Consider the following 21,081-nt stretch of genomic DNA (forward strand, 5'->3'; position numbering starts at 1 on the left):
CCTGACAAAAGTTTATTGTAAAAATAATAAATAACAGAAAAAGTAACAAAAATATTGGTAAAGGCTTTACGAAAATCCATTGATTAAATACACAAAAGACTTTATGTATATATTAAGTATTTTCCTTCGAGAAGTATGTTGCTATGACAGCACACTGATAGCAAATTGAGTGTGAGTGTCGACTAATTAACTATAGATGCAAACCAAAAACGTTATTAATATGCAGACGATCGTGGCACCCTCGACAGTGCGGGTGATTGCGTGGTAATGATTTGTAGCCTTGCAGCCTTGCAGCCCATCAAGCACCTGTTTCACGATCCGGCTGAAATCAATACTGCGTTGCTATGGCGCGCTATCAACCCTATTGTTTACGTAGCACACACGCGCTTAATCCACCAACCTGCAACCCGACTTACGTACAACACACAGGCTAGGGAAAAGACACGCACAACAGACAGAAAAACACCGGTAAATCCTTCGCGAAGTACATAAATTGGGGGAGATATCTATTAATTTCTGAAACTTTAGGACGCTAACTGTAAATATGGCCGACCAAGAGCAAGAAGAGGTATGTATTGACTTTTAGAGTGAGTTTTCTTACTTACAAAAAGCAAGTCTTGAATTAAGAAAGAAATTAAGTTGTTGAAGAAATTACTCATTTACCGATATAGTGTCATGTGTAGTATACATGTGGTACAGGTATTGCCGAATACTCTGCTGCTGCTACATGAAGAAAGACATTCATCTCCAAAAAGAATAAACCTCTATTCTGAAGAAATATAGATCTACAAGTAATAGGATCTGTAGTCCAATATTTGCTTCTGAATGATATACTTCTGAAAATAAGCTCGGAATAGGGTTGGTAATTCTTGAAATACATGTACACGTACATGTAGGCTCTTATGGAAACTGGCAGATTTGTAAAATAGTCCTGAATACAGGCTTGCATTTAACAATTACATTTTTGCACATATCCTTAATATTATATATTCTTTTTAAACATACCCACATGTAGAGGTCTACTTATTGTTAGGACAAATATATGAATAGACACTTGAATTCCATTCATATTCTTAGGATTTTATTGAGGTGAATCAATAAAAGTCCATGAAATATCCCCTTAGATCTAATTCCTTTGTGTTGTATAGTTGTATGAAAATTCATATAAATATTTATTACTTACCAAGCAGGTTAGTCAACAACAAGAAGTACAAGAAGAACAAAAAGAAGAAGAAAAGAAAGAAGAAAAGAAAAAGGACAAAAACAAAGGTAAATAAATCAGTGTTTTCATGGTCGTCAGTGCTGAGGATCATTTTTTTTGTGGGGGGGGAGGGGAGGGGTTACACATTGATAGATGTTCCCCACTGTAAAAAAAACTAACAACTACTAAAGGTAATCCTTTGCGCTGACTTCCAATAGTGTTCTACATGTCCATGGTAGAAATTAATGTTAATTTTTAGATGTATGGTACGTACTGAACATTAAATTTGAAACTTACATTAGAGAAGAAAACTACAATGTAGACATATTAGTGTCCAATGTCAACTTAATAGATTTATATGTTTGGTATAATTAGTTTGGCAAATTACTACAAAGTAGTAATTACTACAAACTACCTCTGATTTTGTTATTCTAAACTCATGAGTAGGCCTGTAGATCATCATTTTACAATGAATTGTAAATTGAATAGAATACACCCACTTCTCATCAGTCAAATGAATAACAAACAAGATTTTTTTAATGTAGAACAATTTTTTTTAAACAAAGAAAATTATTATTACGGTACTTCAATAAGTGGAATCCCTCTTCGCAAGAGGTAGGCACACTGAAAAATTGGACAAAATGATGATGGTAGGCCGGGGGTACATATTTTACTGGATACCATGCTTGCAGTGTAACTCATCATGTCATTTCTTTCCAGCACTTACAGTATAGGTTTAACATTGGAGATTCCGTTTATTTCTTTATTTCAGAGGGAGGAAGTGATAAAGGATTAAGCCCGAGAGATAAGAGAAACAAAGCTTTCATTGCCGCTGAGTTCAATAGGTTGAGAGAGAGTTTGGATGTAGAGAAGACGAAAATAACAAAACCAGAATGGTGAGTTGATGTAATTAAAATGTTATTTGCTCTTCAGTATTATACCTGTATTTATTTCCGTATTTGTATAGGTTCTGAATTGAAAATTACTGAAAATTAAATGAAATGATATTCATGTTAGTTAATATTCTATTTTTGCATGTATCTGAATAGAAACAATAATATTGAGCATTAAGCATATTGTTTTTTGAGTTTATTATAGTAAGTGTTTGAAAATATGAACATTTCTGTTGTTAGCAATGAATTTAAAACACTCTTTTAAAAATGTAGCTTTATGACTGGAGTTGGTCTATAAGAATGGATTGTCGTACCAGTTTCCTTGTTGCTTTAAACACAATAAGTATTTGTAAGCTATACCATGGCTGTAGTAATACATTTGCTTTTAAAATTGCTCTAAGAAAATTTACTGCTATTCAAACTAGCATAAAACAATGTCTTGGGTCATGAAGACTTACATGTATGATTTGCTAATCAGATGTTTTTCGTGATGGGTTGACTTATCATTTTTTTTTATTTACTTCTACAGCAAAGAATATTCCCCTTTTATCTGGACAAGTTTAGAACCTTACCACAATACATATACAGTCAACTATCTTCTAGATTATGTAAGTATATCCATTATTCCCCATCTTTTTTTAAAATAAAATAATATGAAGGTCTTTGAATAGGTCTCTAATTCTCGCTCAAAGGGAAATATTGTCGCTACGATAAGGCACAGTAACATAAGCTATTTGTCATTAATTAGCAGGAATTCTATTTGGCATCTTTTCTGAACAACTTTTCTGCACTCCCCATTATTGTCCATTGATAATGAAATGGGAGAAATAACAATGAAATGAGCAGAGTGGGTTTCCTGTACAAAGATGTGTCTTTGTATTTCATAAAGAGCTGAGGTGTATTTAAACAGGTCGTTCTGCAATATTACAATAAAAATACGAATCATATTGAAGCCAATGTATGTTATTTGCAGTACTGATTTTTTGCACATGTACCATTATATTTATACCATGAGTTTGTGAATGTCAGTTTATTGGTTTTGCTGATTTATGTGTGTTTAAACAATCAAACCCAAAATTGGTGAATTATATGAAAATGAAGCAGCTACGAAAATTTCAGCTCATTTGGTATCAATAAAGAACTGAATTACAGAAGACATTAACAGATGCTGAAACCTTGCATCTAAATTTGAAAAAAAATGAATTATCAGGAGAGAGATAAAAAATGACTGCAATATTTCATGGCCCTGGGAAGCAGGGGTGATGTGTTATTATTTTCTATAGGCAACACCCCCATGAATTTTTTTTTTTGCCTCTCAAATTTACATCAGCACCCCCAGTTAAAAAAATTGTCCCTAGGGCCCTGCAATATGTGTAACACATATAGAAATAGGATAGTTTGCCCTTTGACTTGAGGATATACATTTTTACATGTAGTCAGGACATGGAAAGGACATTGATTAAAAATAATAATTTTTACCAATTGTGAAAAAGATGATTAAAAATCAAGCTTGTATTAACCCATCAACAATTAATAAAATCAATTTCTACACTGCGACGAAAGTCAAAAAGGCCGTGTTTCGTCTGTATACATACATGTAATCATATCAAGGTCCCCAAAGATTCAAACTGTTTTCTATATGAATTCCCTTCATATAGCCTGAACATGTTCAACATGGGTACATCACGCGGAAGACAGCCATTGGCATCGTCGACCCTGAAGTCTCACATAACATGGATGTGTAAGTCTGCAACTATTTAGTTTCTTAGATGGTAAATTTGTTTGTGTTGAAGAATTTCATACTTATCCCTTCCCTCCCCTGATACTTCAAAATTCTTTGAATACTTTTTTTCGTTAAACTTGTGATGTAAGCTTCGTGTAGGAGAGTAAAAAGATCAATACCTTTGTTTAGCATTGTTGTTCAGGAGGCTAAAATGTGTTACCTCTGTACTTATCCAGGGGGTGGTTCCCTTGCCCATGCCATACATGTAAGTGTTTCTGGGTAATCTGGGATATGACCATACTACCCACAATATCTTCATTTTTATGCTCAAAATCCTTCAATTTCACTTTAGAAATTCAAAAGCACCCTAATGACAAGCTCAGTCGCTCTGCTGTTCACTCTCTTTTGATATATTTTTTTAAATATTAGACGTCTTGCCCGTCCCCCTGCTCCCAGGAAAAGAAGTCTGCATGTGGCCTTTTTTTATGGTTTTTACACATGTCAGGACACATAGAATATTTAGAATGATAATGCCATTGTCATGCAGTCAGTATTTTTACATGTTATTATAATCTGAATTATGTGTAAAAGATTTTTATGCTACTTGTAAATGATAAGTACAATGTACAATTTGTATGAACATGTATTTTATTCACTTCAATTAGTTTGATTGTTGGTGATTTTTTAATTACTTTATTTCTTTCTTCCAATAGATCATTAGATGAGGTTCCAAAGTCCAGTCCAAGATCACCAAGGGAAGAGTATGTTGTGTAAGTATCATGTCCAGTGCCAGGAATGTCTGCATGTTACGGATGGGGGAGGGGTGGAAAATGGTGAAAAAAGTCAAAATAGTATTCTCATGCCAAGTTTAGTGGTTATTTTGCTTTCCAATGCTTTTTAAAACATATACATAGCATGTTATGAATTTTTCAAGTTGTCAACATTTTTTAAGGGGGGGGGTAGAAGTAGTAGTAGTAGTAGTAGTAGTAGCAATAGTTGTACTAGTAGTAGTGTGGTGGTAGTAGAAGTGGAAGGAGTAGTAGTAGTCGTCGTTGTAGTACTGGTAGTAGAAGTGGTAGGAGTAGTAGTAGTAGAAGTAGTCATGGTGGTGGTGGCGGTGGTGGTGGGAGTAGTAGTAGTAGTCGTCGTAGTAGTAGTATATGAAGTAGTAGTAGAAATGTAGCATTTGGAAGAGGGGAGGAGCAGGAAACATTCTTCATAATAGTGTTGGTTGAAGCCGTCACAGTAGCATCAGTAGTAGAAGAAGCTACCATTGCGATTGTAGCAGTTCATCGTCATAGTTAGTGTTGGTCATGGTCATAGTACATATAATGCAAGAAGTTAGAGTAGGAGGAGTAATAGCAGTGTTGTAGTAGCAACAGTAGTATTGGAGGTGGTGATGGTAATTGTCTTTAGATCTGTTCTAGTTTATTTCATTTAGTATGTCTTATATTTTCATAAATCCCAGACCAAAGATCCACAGAGGAGAGAAGGCCAAGGCAGCCAAGGGAAGTACCAGATTACCCCAATGGCCGGTCGTCAAGTATAACAGACCTTCTATGGCTAACGAGAGGCAGCTGAATTGGGGCGATGTTCCCAAATTAAGGTAGGCCTACAACATCATTTGTTTTTTGATGGATCCTACCAGGGATGAATCCAGCAGAGTTTGACATGACCATCTCATGACCCATATTATTTGTGCACACTGGTAGGCCGTGCAAATGTGTCTATCAGGTTGGATCCGCTTCTGGATCAGAGCTATCTTGATTATCGTTGGCAATATTTTGTCCTTAAATAAGTAGTGAAGTGATTTTGAATTTTGTGTATATTTTTCTTGCAAGAAGATAAAATTAATGCTTTGCATGATCAGTAGAATTACATGTATGAATATATCTAAGGGAATGAAATGTACATCTATGGTCTTTACATGTGAGGAATCTCTGTTCGTAGATCTCTTCTAACTAAATCTGATGTATCTTATTGGCTCAAATGTCTTTCTTTGATTGTTATTTGATGCTATTTTACTGCATTTTTTTTGTCTTGCCTGACTGCCATATTGTAATGTCCATCTCAAGATTTATATTTTCCACTGATAACTGTTAAAGTCCAACTGAACAAATTTTGTGGAAGATTTTGTAAAATATAAAAGTGACAAATTGTATCATTTTCTAAACTGCATGTAGGATGTGTGTATGTATCCCATCATATTTGCTAATGCACATAATCATTATATGTTTGCATAATGGCATGATATACTAATTTTGGGGTATTCATTGTTTTATCTTTTCAGAGAGGACCTGCACATGAAGTACAGCAGTAATGCCCAGGACAGAATGAAATATGACTCTAAGCGGACCAAGCACGACTGGTATCGGATGGATCTAGCAGAACTCAAAGACATCAATGAAGTCAGCCGTAGCCACATGAAAATAACCTGCCACGCCTACCTAGGGACCTCAGCAGGCTCTAAGAAAGCCATCGCCTCTTTGGCTAAAGTCCTTGAATGAAGCTCTGATCGGCCAATCACTGATGCTGTTATATATATAAAAAGACTCTTTTAAAATCCTGTAAATAGCTGGAATATTTTATTAAAGGATTGTATTTTGATGTCTCTTCCAAATCTTTTTCTTACCTCAAAGGTGTCTTCATGTGTTGAGTCTTCTCATTGGCTGATTGGTTTCTGGCCAACCGAAACGCATTAGAGAACACTAGTGGATCCATGAGATGGGGAATGGGGCAAATTAGCTGCGATTCTAATTTTGATGAAGCTTTATGAAATGCTTTCTCAAAGCTCATCCCTATTTTCCTTTCCTTTCACCGATAGTTGCCATTTTCTCTCTTTGCTATGGGTGTGTCAATCAGGAGAAAATTCCTTGACTCCCAGAATTATCTTGGATCCACTGCATATGAATAAAAATTGGGGTCTACATGAGATAGAGGCTTCAATATAGATATTGAGTTCAGGGGAGCGTTTCATGAAAGGACTTGTCAGACGTTTTATCCGACAAGTACCATTTTATCCAATAGTTACCATAGTAACAGTGCCTCACAGCCAATCAGAGTCAGGGAAAAGATGTCAGATCTGACAACTTGTCGGACAAAAATGTTGATGAAACGGTCCCCTGGAGTTTGGTCTCACAGCAATTCAAAGAAGCCTTATGACAGGAATGGCAACGGTTGTCAGCAGTACAAGTCTCCTGCTCCAACCAACTGATTAATGCCTTGCATGAGGATCTCTTGTTTGGAACCATTGCTAAACTCCAGTTCAGTACTGTATAGGAATCCTGTTTCACCTATGCATATACCGAAACCTGGCTAGTGCTTGCCAGACAGACAAAATTTCTATTTGGTGTACTGTATTCATTTATGTAAGACTATGCAACTTTTCTACATGTGTAGAACAATAATTGTATGGATATTCTGTATTGTCTTCAATTCTTATGATTTGCGCTTTCATTTTTTTTCCTTCAATTGTTTTTGTGTTGGCAATCGTGAGTGAGTTGGTAAAACTTGCCCAAAGTGATGTCGTGATTGGTTTTTCCTTTCAGAGAAGCAAACTACAGTCTTAATCTCACAGGAGAGCTGTATGCAATGTCAAAGAAATCATATCACTTCTTATACTAAAACTACTTACGTCTGTAAGACTACGTCTGTTTTCAAACTGGGATGTTGTAAGAAAATTCCAGTTTGTAATTCACTGTTTCTGTTCTTATTTTCTTATGGTAGTGGTGGGGGGTGGCTCAAATTTTTCAGATTGAGTCATAAAACAGCAGCTGATCAACAGAATTCACAGCTTATTTTAAGGTTGATAATATTATTGGACAAATAATAAATCTTCTCTGCTGTGGAACTTTTAGAGATGTCCTAGAGTACTTCAGGATCATGATGCAGTGTTGCACATATTTCATATGACAATAAAACAGATGCTTCGTTGGCATGGTAACAATAAACATTCAATTGATTGTACAGTTGTGTGTAATCACAAAACGTCTGTAGCAAACAAGCATTTACGATCAATTATAAATATTAATTGTATATCTTTATTTTACAGGGTCAAGGGGGCCAAGGAATTATCTCAAGTTTTATTTTCATTTCAAATATTTGTAACACTGCATGAAAATCCTGAAAATGTGTTTTTAACACATTTCAGAAACATATTAATTTTAAAAACATTTTTGTGTCAAACAATTTAATTAAAGGGCATTTTATATATATTTCATGCATATGATTTTTGCAAACCCCTCCCAGTGTGTGAATATATAAAATTCTCAAGTGTTCTTTTTTTTTTAAGAGAATCATTCACATCACATTAAAGTATGTGTATGGTGCTTTATATGACATGGGACTTGTAATTTGATTTCTTCCAGTTGAAAAATATAATTGTATTGGGATTTTCTTCTCTAAGTTTTCTTCCATTATATTAATTTTTTAAAGTTTGAATGTCAGTGTTTTTAAGCAATATTGATAATACACTGGTGTCTTCAAATTGAAATCCAGCGTTTTCCTTTGTGTATGACAATATAAAGACACATTCCCATTCAAACCATTGTTCTTACTACATTATTTTGCATTTTTGTTATTACACTTATAGCGTTCATTCCAAATCTTCTGTATAATTATGTTCCTGTATTTTTGTTTATACTTCAATTTTTGTGATTCTTGAAAATGTATTATCCCATGTATGAACTCCGTCCATTTCATATTTGGGTCTTATGTAACAATATTATGTGGTTAACACCGTCCATACTGTTTGTACTGGTATTTGAGATGCATAATGTTTTAGAAATTGATTGGTAAATATGTAATGTGAATCAATGAAGTATTAATGTAGTTTATTATGTGAATCCATATTTAAATATGTTTATTGGTAAATTCATTTTGAAAAAGAAATGAAATTGAATAATGCTTCTCTTATATGTTGTTGTTGAAACATTGTGTACTTTGCAAAGATTTGGTTGTTGGGTTGGTAAAGCTGCCTGAAGAGAGAGCTTGAATGTTAATGCAAGAAAAGAAAAGGAAGTTGGAGATGCAAGAGATTAAGAAAATGACTTGTGCTTATGTGTGACAGAGATACCGAGAATGTAATTGTTCGGGAGAAACGGGGGCGCTAAACGACGGAGATACAAAGATTTGATAAAGTATAAGGGGAGGGAAAAGGGCAGTGAGTAATATTCTTTTGATAAAGAAACCACAGAGATAAGAAAAAAAGTCAAAACTTTAAAACGAAAATCTAATGTGTGCGAGCAATTTATGCCATTGGCCTAAAAAAGTAGACCGACGCCCATGATCACAGAGGCACTTGTTAGCCCGTGTAAGCAGGTTGTCGAATGACTCGGTCTTGTATCATCAAAATAAATACAACAAATTTCCTTTTTTGTAATATCTCACCAATTGTACCTTGTATTGTTATCTACTTCCGTTTGTGTATATGTATATATATATTATTTTCGGGGGTATATTACACCTTATCGAGGAATGTGCTTTCCAAATATTTTTCTTTCTATGCCAAGAAGAAAAGAAGGATATAACAATATTGATATATTATACCACCGTCAATGGAATCGTTAATACATTTTATATGCGACTCCTGTGATGATTGGTCATGTAGGGAACACAATATATGATAAGAAGAATTAGGAAACATATAAAATCAAATAATACAACTCTAATAATGAAGAGAGAGAAAAAGGAAACCCTTTATTATATATCAATTTTTATAGTTCATAGTTATTTTCTTGAGTAATTTTGAAATATTGAATCTCCGTGAGTGCAAAATAGATAATGAAAACGATAATAACAACGCAAAGTACAATAATAGATAATAATGATGATAATTATTATCATAATTATAATATGATGAACCCGTCAACTTACTATAACTACAAACAAATTCTATCGTCTGAACATGATCAATAATTTATTATCATACCAAAATATTATCAAAATATAATTCAAATCAAACGTATTAGGTTCAGTTATTATTATATAAGTAAATTATTATAGTATCAACTTTATCAAACACTATGTACAGTGGATTATATCTATCATTAATTTAAGAATAAAGATCAAGATACCAAAATAATTGAAATATTCATAAGATGATAAAAGGCATACAATCACCAAAATTTAAAATAAAACTGTAGAGATATCGAACAACCAAAGTAACCACGCTTGTTTCCGGGTAAAACACTCGTCATCAAAATCATATAAAGTTTTTTTCAAAATGAGTAGCCTATATATGCATGTTTATATACAGACATTAAATACAAAGACCACCCGACAACAAGATCATTTTGATACATCGATAAAATAAAAGATTTCCACTAAAAATAATTAAATCTCGTGAAAGTATCAAAGAAAGTTCAGACATTTAAATAATTATTATCATACAAAATGGTTTAAACCACAACATTTGTGCAAACGAGAGAGTATATAGATGAGACCACACGCTCGCTCTTTCTTTTTCATTTCATTTATAATGAATTTCATTTTTTCTATTTTGTACATCTTGATTGACTGATAACTAGTTGAAGTATAATGGAAAGTTCGCCTATTTACAGAGCGGTCAAACCATAATTATTTTACATCGAATAAAGAAACACTTAACTATTTCACATCATATAGAATACAAAAGGAATATTAAGCTTGTGCGCCAACTGTTCTCTCATTTCCTATTACCGCCAGAGTTATGCAAATTAGGCAAAATGTTATAAATTTCTTATATTACATACGAATTGGATGAAACTATTTTTAGCTTTATACTTGATCAATTTGCCCTGTAAAATCGTAATGAAATATTGTGAACACACATTTTCTAAATACATATTCAAACGCAGACGATAATCTCATGACGTAACAAATTGTAAAGTTTCCTGATCTAATACAAACCAACACACAAAAGGAATGAAAACGCTGAAAACAAAGAAAAGTGAAGTGTATTTATATGCATATGTGAATTTGATGTTTGTTTAATTGTATATTTACAAGGGGTGTTTAGAAAAAAACACCTATATTATTGTGTACTATTTGATACATGTTTTCATCAAAATTTATGTTAATATTTATGCAATGTATTTTGCATTTAGAATGGTCAGCAAATTTGTATTACCAAATAAGAATAATTACGATATCATATATATATATATATAAAATATATATATATATATATATATAATATATATATATATATATATATATATATATATATATATATATATATATATATATATATATATATATATATATATTAATCGCAAGACAAGTCTGGTGCCCCACTTTACTTATTGAAAACTATTTTTGATATATCTTGAATAAGGCCGCATTTATATACATTCGTAATTCCGAAGCCTCGTTATTCCGAAGGTTCGTATTTCTGTAGGCTCGTAAGTTCAAAAACGAAATGAGGTTCGTAATTCCGAAGATTCGTTAATCCGAAAACGAAATGAGGTTCGCAATTCCGAAGGTTCGTTAGTCCGAAAACATAATGATTAACGAACGTTATTTCGTTCTCGGACTAACGAACCTTATTTTGTTTTTGGATTAACGAAACGTCGGAACATCGAACCTTATTTCCTTTTCGGATTATCGAACCTTCGGAATAGCGCCACAAATTTTCGGATTAACGAACCCTTTTACGTTTTCGGATTAAAGAACATCGAGGTATAGGAAATTTCCTTGTTTCGGAATTACGAACCTTCGGAATAAAGAACTTTCGGAATTACGAAGTGTAACCTGTTCTATCTCTTAAAAACACAAATATATATATATATATATATATATATATAGTTGAAGCGCAAACAAAAAAAAATTTAAATGTCTAAGAATTCCAGTCTTTCTTTTATATATCACAATTGGCCAGTCGCCGTTCCGATCAAATGGAACTCCTAATATCATAACAAATTAATTTTCAACCAATAAATTCAAATGCACGCATTACATACCTGCTCTTGAATTTTTAACTTAGTTATACACCTTCATATATAAAAACGGGCCCTATATAGGGCATCATCTTACAGACAGGTGCGATAGATTAAAACCATATTAAAATCGACAATTTTGTCAATTCCTATGTTTTCACTAAACAATTATTTGTGATCCATCCCAGCATCTAAGTTTGATTTGATATGCCAGAATTCTTGGTGAGACAGGCCCATTGATGCATAATCATTAAATACTAACTTGTAAACTTTCTCAGCAGCCATATATTCATTCTATTTTTATATGCTAATTCTATGAAGCATAGTAGTTTATATACATTAGTGCAGTAATTAAATTTGAAAAAGGTACGTAGTTGTAAATCTTTACAACCTTCAATCTTGAAACAATTAAGTATTATTTATTAATTTCCAACAAGAATGGCATAGGCATTTATAACGTTACAGAACAGATGAATATACAAGTTATTTTTGTATTTTTACAAGTAAGTCAAGTCTATATTCAAGTCTTGAATATACTCACTTTTGTTATAATGTATTTTATTGAAATATTTATTCTTCTTGATTTGTATGTTTTTAAGATTGTGGTAAATAAAGTTTCAAAAGTTTCAATATATCCATGCGTGTTAATCGGTGTTTTTCGGGGGGGGGGGGGGCTGACCCAAATTCTATTCTCTGTAAGGGATTTTTTTAAAGTTTAGGGAGGGGACAATACTAATGAGTCAAAAGAAAATTAAGGGGGGCAGATTTGACGTAAAAGCAAATTTATTTTTAAAAGATTATAAAGCTGCGAGCGAGCAAAGCGAGCGAGCTGTCTATCAAATGCACATTGATTAACTAGCCTTCGCTGTAAAAGTATTAAACCCTTTGCTCATGCACAGGGGCCAACAAATTTGAATATTCATTCATATCAAAATTTATCATTATGCTAAGTAGAAAATACAAATAATGCCCGCTGCCCGTTATTAATTTATCTTTAAGGGACTCGTATTCCTATTATTCTAAATCTATATGGACATTGCAAACATTGAATTTTTAATTTTTTATAGAGAAAATGTATCAGTACTTATTTCCATTTTAAAATTTCAGTTAATCCTTTAAGATGAATTATTGACGAGCTTTCAAATATATTCTGCGAGATTCTTTCTTGTCATTTGATAGGTGGAGTCATTAAGAATGATCCGAAACATGAACAAAAAAAATGTTTCTCAAATTCTAGGGTTGAGTTATTATGTAATATTAAAGATAGTCACCTGGTCATTTCCAATCAAACGTCCATTATCGTGCTGTATGCACTGGACTGAGTCTAGGTTCATAAGATTTGTCAGAATGTTGTGTTATAAAAATAAAAAATAATTGTATCAACCAATTTTTGAAGCACTGAAAGTGACCTTTTTACGCAAGAAAAATGCCCCCTCATGAACGTGTACTGTGCCCCTTTCACCCGAGGACCCGTTTTAGGTGTTAATAAATGACCTTTCTCGTATAAGTGCCAGTTTTTGCAATAAATGCACCCTCTCGAATTTATTCTGTGCCCCTTTCACCTGAAAAGGACCTGATTTGTGTGTTAGCATGTGCCATTTCTCATATCTGCCAATTTCACCAAAACATGCCCCTCACGAAAGTATTCTTCCACTTTTACACGAGAATATGACCCGCTTTATGTGTGAGCAATAAAAGTGCCCATTGTTTCTTTTTAGTGCCCTTTTTTAATCAGAGCCCCCTTTTACCCAAGAATGTGCCCCTTTACCTAAAAAGGACCCGTTTTATGTGTACACAAGTGCACCTTTCCTTTTTGTAAGTGCCCCTTTTTCGTATCAGTACCCCCTTTTCCCCTAGAAAAGTGCCTCTCACGAACGTGTTCTGCCCCCTTTTCTATTTGAGGACTCGTTTTATGCCGTTTGCAAGTGCCCCTTGTCTTCTTATAGGTGCCCTTTCTCATATTTTCACCCGAGAAGGGCTCATTTTTAACGAGTGCCCCTTTGGAACAAGAAAACAATATTCTAAGTTTTATATTTTACTATACTTATGAAGGAAAAAAACTTGTAAGGAAAATCCTACGTGCCTTATGAAAGTTTAACGAGTCATGTGAGAGGTGGTAGATAAGCAGTGGCGTACATTATAGAGGGGGTCTTGCCCCCTCCTCATATTTTTAAAGACCAAGCGAAAACAAGAGAAAAAAAGAGAAGGGTGAAATATGTTTTTTTCTGATTATTAGTTGTCAAAATCTATCACAAAATTGGAATTTCGTCATAAAAATGTCAAAATTTTTGCTCGCTCGCAACCTCTTATAAATTTACGTGATACGACATATCTAGCCCCCTCAAATTCCTCAAGCTCATTACACCACTGTAGATTAGACATTTTTTCTTTGTTTTAAGATAGTGCCTTTTCGAAAGAAAATGGGCCCTTTTTTCCTGTACCCCCTTCCCCCAAAGCTTAACTTCGCTCCGACGCCCCTGTGTCACGTTCCTCGCAAGCAAGTTCAACTTCTTCAATAGCTTTGAGTAACTTGGTTAGACTCTCCTGGTTCTCATTTATCTGCTTTTCTTTGGCATCATAAGCTTGTTTAGTCTCCTCCTGGACCTTATCCAAGGCCGCGTGGACACGAGCACGATGTTCTTCGATGTTCTTAATCCCGTTCGGGTTTTCCTTAATTTTGGCCATCGTGGCCCTGAACTGCTGCATGATGTCACCCACCTTCAGCCGCATGTCTTCCTCGATGTCATCCACCGAAGGATTAACAAAGTTGATATTCTTGAGGATCTCGTTCAACAGTTGTATCTCGTGTCCTATGAACCCGGACTTCTTCTGATGGCTCTCCAAGCATTGCTTACACATGAACTTCTCACAATTTCTGCAGAGATACTTCGCCAGTACCTCAAGCTCGCAAGTATCGCATTTGACAGTCCGCTGCTGAGGTCGTCGCGACGGCCCTCCAGATTTTCCGTAGAGGCCGTATATGAAATCATTGAGGGCGTGGTTGGACGAGAGTGCATCCACTCGCTTTCTCTTCCAAGGTGTGAGCTTCCTACAGACCGGACACACAATGTGATTGAGTTGATAGTTGGCCATGTCGTATCGTTTCAGACATCTTCGACAAAAGCTGTGACCGCAGCCGGTTAGGAGCGTGGCGTCTTTGAAGATATCAAGGCACATAGGACAAGTCAGCCCCTTCGTATAGCTATCACCAGAACCCTGGTTGCGTTCCGCCATGATGTATATACACGCTGTAATAACTTATACTATTCAGGTGTTCAGATAGAAACACTGTTTTTACTATGGCATGAATCAGGGAATTCCCTGTTTACTATTGCACAATCCAGATGCGAACTTAACAGTTAAATACCTGTGAACCTCACGCAGTAATAACCCAATGAGAGAGATACCACTCCGTCAGTACTCTTCTGTATGTCCGACTGGGTAATGGATGTATCAACAATGAAAGATCAGTGAATCACAATCACACATTCTGTTGAATAGGCCTTTTTAACGAGAACACACATAAACAACCTCGAGTTACATTCTCCCGTATATACGTACTGCGCAATGTTGAACTTGTGAAATATATACATTGAATGGTATGCGCACTTGACCCGGATCTGAATCTCATCGCCCGGGGATTCCCCTAAATTTCAATCGCACTGAACACTGAACATATACATGTATATTTATATATAACTCACGATATATACTGTATTGGCATTTCGAGTTTTCACTTCATGCGTAAAATTTATGTTTCATTAATGATAATGAAGATAATGTTTATAAAGACAACACAATCAGTGATGATGATGTCTTAAAAACTTGGGCAAACGACGTTTGATTGTTAACAACTTTACATTATTAAAGTAAGGTATCAATTATTAAGTATTCTAGTAATCACGTCTTTTTAAAACATAATTAACGTTATAATGGCTAGCATATAAAAAACTGATTGTAATGACTATACCCCTGAATTATTATATCGATTGCATGGAAGAACAGTGGAATAATTGGAAAGTGGTATTTTTTAAATTCACTATTAGCAAATAAACACTGTTGAAGCTATGTCGGGCAATATAATACGAAGGTATTAGTATGTTTTGTATAAATCAACATTCTCTCCCTGTCTTCGCTCTTTTCACTCTCTCTCCTTTTGTCACTTTTATTCCCTTTCTTTACCCTTTTCATTACCTCTTCTTTGTTTCATCTTTTCACTCTCTCTCTCTCCCTCTTTTCGTCTCCCCTCCCTCCCTTACCCCGTCCACTCTCTTTCTCTCCCTCTCTCTCTTCTCCCAACCCCTTCCCTTCAACTGTCTTATTACTCAATTACATTAAAAAAAAATCACCTTGTAAAAATATGGAAGATAGATAAAACATTTGATCTGACACCCCCCCCCCCGAATATATACACCACTGGTATGAGATATATTTCCAATACTATTTATCTAAACTAATCACACCCTGTTTTTCAGTCAAGTTTCCCAATTCATAAGGAGATATTCGAGATTGGATGAGCGATTCCTTTCTCATCCCCTATAAGGCTACTTATTTACAGTTTCATTGTTAAATCTAAGTTAAAAAGAATGTACATAAATGAATATGCAAAATAATTTGTTTCCTTTCTCCTTGCTTAAATCTCAAATATTTACCACCCCACCCTCCCTGTGTGTTCGCTGGTGTTTGTTGATGCTGTGTGTGCATTTTTTTATTCAATATTCATGTGATTTAATGTACTGGGAACTACTACTTACAAGTTATTACAAACTTTTCTGTAGTTTCCAATTTTCTCTGATACTATTTGTCATTCCTGTACATATCATTTTTTTTTATGCTGAGAAAATAAATAAATTGAACTGAACTGAGACCATGCAGCTGAACATTCTCATTAAAGATTCACTTAATCGGCATTGGATCTTGATTCAATCAAATAAAGAATCGCATCGAGTGTCCATCCATTATAAGACCTTGTTTCAGGTATGCCAACAAAGGATATTTTATACACTGACAGCATAGCAACGCATCTGGCTAATTGCACAATCCATCGAAATTGCTTTTGTATTTCTTTGTAAGCCCCCACCTCCCAGTTACGACCGCCATTACCTACATAGTCCACCGAAGTCAAATTCATCCGAAGTCGAAGCGCCATGCATGGTGTTGTTGATTCTCTTCTCTTAATCAGAGAATCGTTGATTCGATTCATTCTCAAGAAATAAGGTAATTTAAAGCCTCTTTTTCATTTCGCAATATGTTATTGAAATGTCAGTTGATGCAGGGTTTAGCTAAATTGAAATGCAGTTTTACGTTAATTTTTAGTACGTTGAGGATTACAAAGTTACTTTGTATCACTCATTCAATGAACAAGGTTATAATATAACCTTGTTCTCAATTATATCTCCATGTGTGGCAAAATAATGGTTGCAATGTTTGGCTTAATTTCTCTTTTTATATGGGACAAATGCTTGATTTTCTTACACTGTCAGTTTTCATTACAGGCATTCATCATATAACTTGGCTCTTATGTAAATTTAATTCTTGAAATTATTTTTTTCTTAATTAAATATAGAGATTGAAAAATGAAAATTTTCTTGCCATATTACTTTCCACCAAAAGAAGGGCGTACACAAAAATATGCCCAAAATTCAAGTTTTTGAGCACTCTGGTGAATACAAAAATTATTCCCAAGTTACTAATGAAAAATAAATTGCAACTGTGTGGAAATCAGTAAATGTGGTCACAAAAGTGATATCTTAATGATTTTTCGAAGTGTGTGCTCTGTAAAGCATTGGCATACCATAGTCCTACCTGTAGATTCCCCACAGGCAGGATGGTTGCAGTGAACAAGTGTTTTGTATATACTTTTTCGATCAGTTTTATTGATACACAACTTTGCATTGATGTGCTATAATGTTTAACCCCTCTGATCTTTAATCGGATTTGTTTATACACAATTTCGCATTAATATAATATTGCATTGCAGCACTTCAAGTTGCCGTTTTACACTGTAAACAAAAATAAATTACTCAATAAAATTGTGGCAAAAATTCCCCTAATTTTTTCAAGTATTTATGAGTTTGGCAGTTTTAAGTCAAATTTAATTATTTTCTTTACATCCATTTTACTCAAGAAAATTAAGTTACAATAACTCGATTCAATTAAGTAAAAGGTGCCGTGGCCGAGTGGTCTAAGGCGCCTTGCTATACATAAAAGAGTCCGGGGTTCGATCCCCGGCCGCGGCACCTATGCCTGTGAGCAAGGCATTTAATCTACAATGCTCTTTTATCCTGCTTTCAAATAAATGGAAATGCTATATGCATTATTGGTAACTAGGTGTGAAATTGTTTAAAAAAAATAAATAAATAAAAAAAATAAAAAATAATAAAGGGTATTTATATTGCGCACATTCCACCTTGTTAGGTGCTCAAGGCGCTCCGATATTACCCGGCTAAGCTGGGCGTTCATAGCGCACACAGCTTTTTAAGGAATAACTTGATTTGATTTGATTTATTTCCACATTCCAATAAAATCATATACAAGTGAAATCATTTTTTTTTCTTAGCATAACATAGGTAAATGATATAATCAATAAAATCTACATATATATACAATCTAATCAGAATATATTTTTACCTGATATTTTTTTTATTGTTACAAAAAATAGCAGAAAATATCATATATATATATATATATATATATATCAACATAGTACATTTTGAAATGTGGGAGACCTTCATCTTAAGCTTAGAGCTTGAAATTGATGAAGGTCTCATCACGTTTTGCTTCCTACCGGTACCCATTTATCTCACCTGGGTTGAGTGGAGCACATTGTGGATCAGTTTCTTGCTGAAGGAAATTACGCCATGGCTGGGATTCGAACCCACGACTCTCTGTTTCAAAGTCCGAAGACTAATCCACTGGGCCACAACGCTCCACAAAGAATCTTAAAACAATCACTAAAGTATATAAAAACAAATCAAACGGGGAGTGGACTATCGTGATTCGGAAGTCCCCTTTCCCATCGTCCCATTTTTTGTGGCATCATTTTCATCTTAGACATCTTTTATCGAAATATTAGACTCTGTGCATTGTCACTTACCTGTATAGGTACTGACATTGATATTTCTACGCGATCGTTTCATTCTTACAAAATAAAACAGTGAGAATAATATAAGCATTTTTCCGAAAACCTAAAAAGAAATCTGAAATTATCGGCTACAGGACTATTTAATGTTGCTCTTTCTTTGATTCAACAAAAGAGTTAAATAGCACACCCTTATTCAAAACAATTTCAAACACAAATAGATATGACAGTTATTAAATAAATTTATTTACTTGCTCTAATGAATATTCATGCCTTATTTAAATAAGGCGTTAATTGAAAAATATAATACATTCGACATTATTTTATGAGTAATAATCATCTTTTGCCTATTTGAGTTAGCAAGCTAGCAATACGTGAATTTTCTTAAATGTATATTGAACCCAAATAAATCAAAGAAATAAAAAAATGAAACACTCCCCTAATTATCAAAACTACTAAGCTAGCATTTCTTATAAATATTCCTATACAGCTTTGCCCAAAACATAATTCTGATAGTTGACTATTTATGAATGTATATGGAGTCATTTTAGCAGTTGAAAACATCATAATCAAATTTGATACGTTGAAAACATTAAATTGTAACAATTGAATTCGTAATCGTTATTGAACAAACAACATCTTATATGTCCCTTCAAATTAAGCTTATACTACTCGTTGAATTACATGAATGATTTAATTAAAAATCATTTCCTTCATGCCTTCCTAAGTGAAATATGTTCACATTATATCCCTTCAAATGAAGATTATACAATCGTTGAATTACAAGAATGATTTCATAAAAATCATTTCCTTCATGCCTTCCTAATGCAATATGTTCACATTTTTACAACATGAATTATTAGTCATATTGTTGAAATGTTAACTACCATCTTTTATTTTTTAAAAATCATAAATGTATGTCTATTTCGTGACTCCATATTATTGTTATCGAAGAATTCTTTTTTTTTCGAAAAATTAATAATTTCAATTTGGCAATTTAGTTAGGGTTTACTTAGTGTTCATTGCATTGACCATGGACGTACAATGCATTGACTCACCAAACAATCCAAGCATCACTTATACCTCGTCTACAAAAGAAACCTCTTTCTAACATTGTATAGGTAACCTCAATTCATCCATGTTAGTATCATAATGATAAAGATCTAACGATCCTCTTGATTGCATTGTTAATGTAAAATATGAACTTATAGGCCCGTATTCTGAAGTCAGGTTTAACTGAGACCATGGACTAACTGTGCTAAAATTGTGGGAAGCCAAAAGTGTCAAAATTTTTATTAAGTTGTATGTTTTATAATGTTTAATGTGCTCTTTCCTGATTCATCGATGGTAAAGACAATTATCTATTTTTACTTCCTAGTCAATTATGAATGATTTGAGAGCCAAATGAGCTGAAATATGATATTTCTACCGTTTGTGATTTATGTAACAATCGGCTATCCATACCTTAACCAGAACTTTAAACCCGACTTCAAAATACGGGCCATAGTCTTGAAATTAAGCAAGTGGAACGCCTCCGGCAGTCTCACCTGCATCGCGCTATTCATGATAGCAGCAGTACTGACTTTGGAAACTACTGTAAAATAATTGTTCAAAAAAAAACAGCATTCATATAATGATACAATACTACTTTCATTGACAATAAATGACATTTGACCTTGATCACGCGACATGCGACTTGATCAAGACTTGTCAGTGATACTCGATTACCCCTGTATCCACATTTTATAAAATTTATCTATAAACTTTGAAAGTAATGACAGCAGTCTAATAATTACCTCCAGAATAGCTAAAGTTCAATGACCTTAAATGACATTGGAATTTGGTCATGTGACCTGAAACTCGCACAGGATGTTCAGTGATACTTGATTACTCTTATGTCCAAGTTTCATGAATCAGATTCATAAACTTTCCAGTTGTGAAGGTAATTCAATAGATACCCCCAACATGGTCAAAGTTCATTGACCTTTGACCTTGGTCATGTGACCTGAAATTCGCACAGGATGTACAGTGATACTTGATTTTACTCTTATATCCAAGTTTTATGAACCAGACCAATGAACTTTCAAAGTTATAATACTAATTCAACAGATACCCTCAACTTGGCCAAAGTTCATTGACTCTAAATGACATTTGACCTTGGTCATGTGACTTGAAACTCAGGCAGGACGTTTAGTAATACTTTTTTAAATCTTATGGCCAAGTTTCATGAACTAGGTCTATATACTTTCTAAGTTATGCTGTGATTT

The 21,081-nt window shown here is 34.0% G+C and overlaps 2 protein-coding genes across 3 annotated transcripts; one reads left to right on the forward strand and one right to left on the reverse strand.

Annotated features, from left to right (window-relative positions):
• Positions 1 to 298: 298 nt before the first annotated feature.
• LOC121424567 lies at positions 299 to 10,806 on the forward strand. 2 transcript variants are annotated; one of them, XM_041620299.1, is made up of 8 exons: positions 299 to 568; positions 1,188 to 1,269; positions 1,974 to 2,097; positions 2,624 to 2,702; positions 3,753 to 3,835; positions 4,531 to 4,587; positions 5,286 to 5,423; positions 6,108 to 10,806. In XM_041620299.1, exons 1-8 carry the CDS (start codon positions 545 to 547, stop codon positions 6,322 to 6,324), a joined length of 804 nt encoding a protein of 267 aa, XP_041476233.1. In that variant the 5' UTR covers positions 299 to 544; the 3' UTR covers positions 6,325 to 10,806. The 2 variants fall into 2 exon arrangements, with proteins under 2 accessions (XP_041476233.1, XP_041476243.1); XM_041620309.1 differs by having other exon boundaries at positions 300 to 568; positions 1,191 to 1,269.
• Positions 10,807 to 13,262: 2,456 nt separating this feature from the next.
• LOC121424575 (E3 ubiquitin-protein ligase Midline-1-like) lies at positions 13,263 to 15,748 on the reverse strand. Its single transcript, XM_041620320.1, has one exon. The coding sequence runs from the start codon at positions 14,965 to 14,967 to the stop codon at positions 14,191 to 14,193; it is 777 nt and encodes a 258-aa protein (XP_041476254.1). The 5' UTR covers positions 14,968 to 15,748; the 3' UTR covers positions 13,263 to 14,190.
• Positions 15,749 to 21,081: the final 5,333 nt, after the last annotated feature.

The sequence above is a fragment of the Lytechinus variegatus genome, chromosome 1 (genome assembly GCF_018143015.1).
Source record: "Lytechinus variegatus isolate NC3 chromosome 1, Lvar_3.0, whole genome shotgun sequence".
NCBI lineage: Eukaryota > Metazoa > Echinodermata > Echinoidea > Temnopleuroida > Toxopneustidae > Lytechinus > Lytechinus variegatus.

What these genes read in the sequence shown, in the direction of transcription:
- LOC121424567 (XM_041620299.1), top strand. Translation starts at nt 545, where the DNA reads ATGGCCGACCAAGAGCAAGAAGAG. An exon ending in AAAATAACAAAACCAGAATG is followed by an intron (nt 2,098 to 2,623) that starts GTGAGTTGATGT and finishes TTACTTCTACAG; the next exon opens with CAAAGAATATTCCCCTTTTA. An exon ending in GTCTCACATAACATGGATGT is followed by an intron (nt 3,836 to 4,530) that starts GTAAGTCTGCAA and finishes TTCTTCCAATAG; the next exon opens with ATCATTAGATGAGGTTCCAA.
- LOC121424575 (XM_041620320.1), bottom strand. Translation starts at nt 14,967, where the DNA reads ATGGCGGAACGCAACCAGGGTTCTGGTGATAGCTATACGAAGGGGCTG.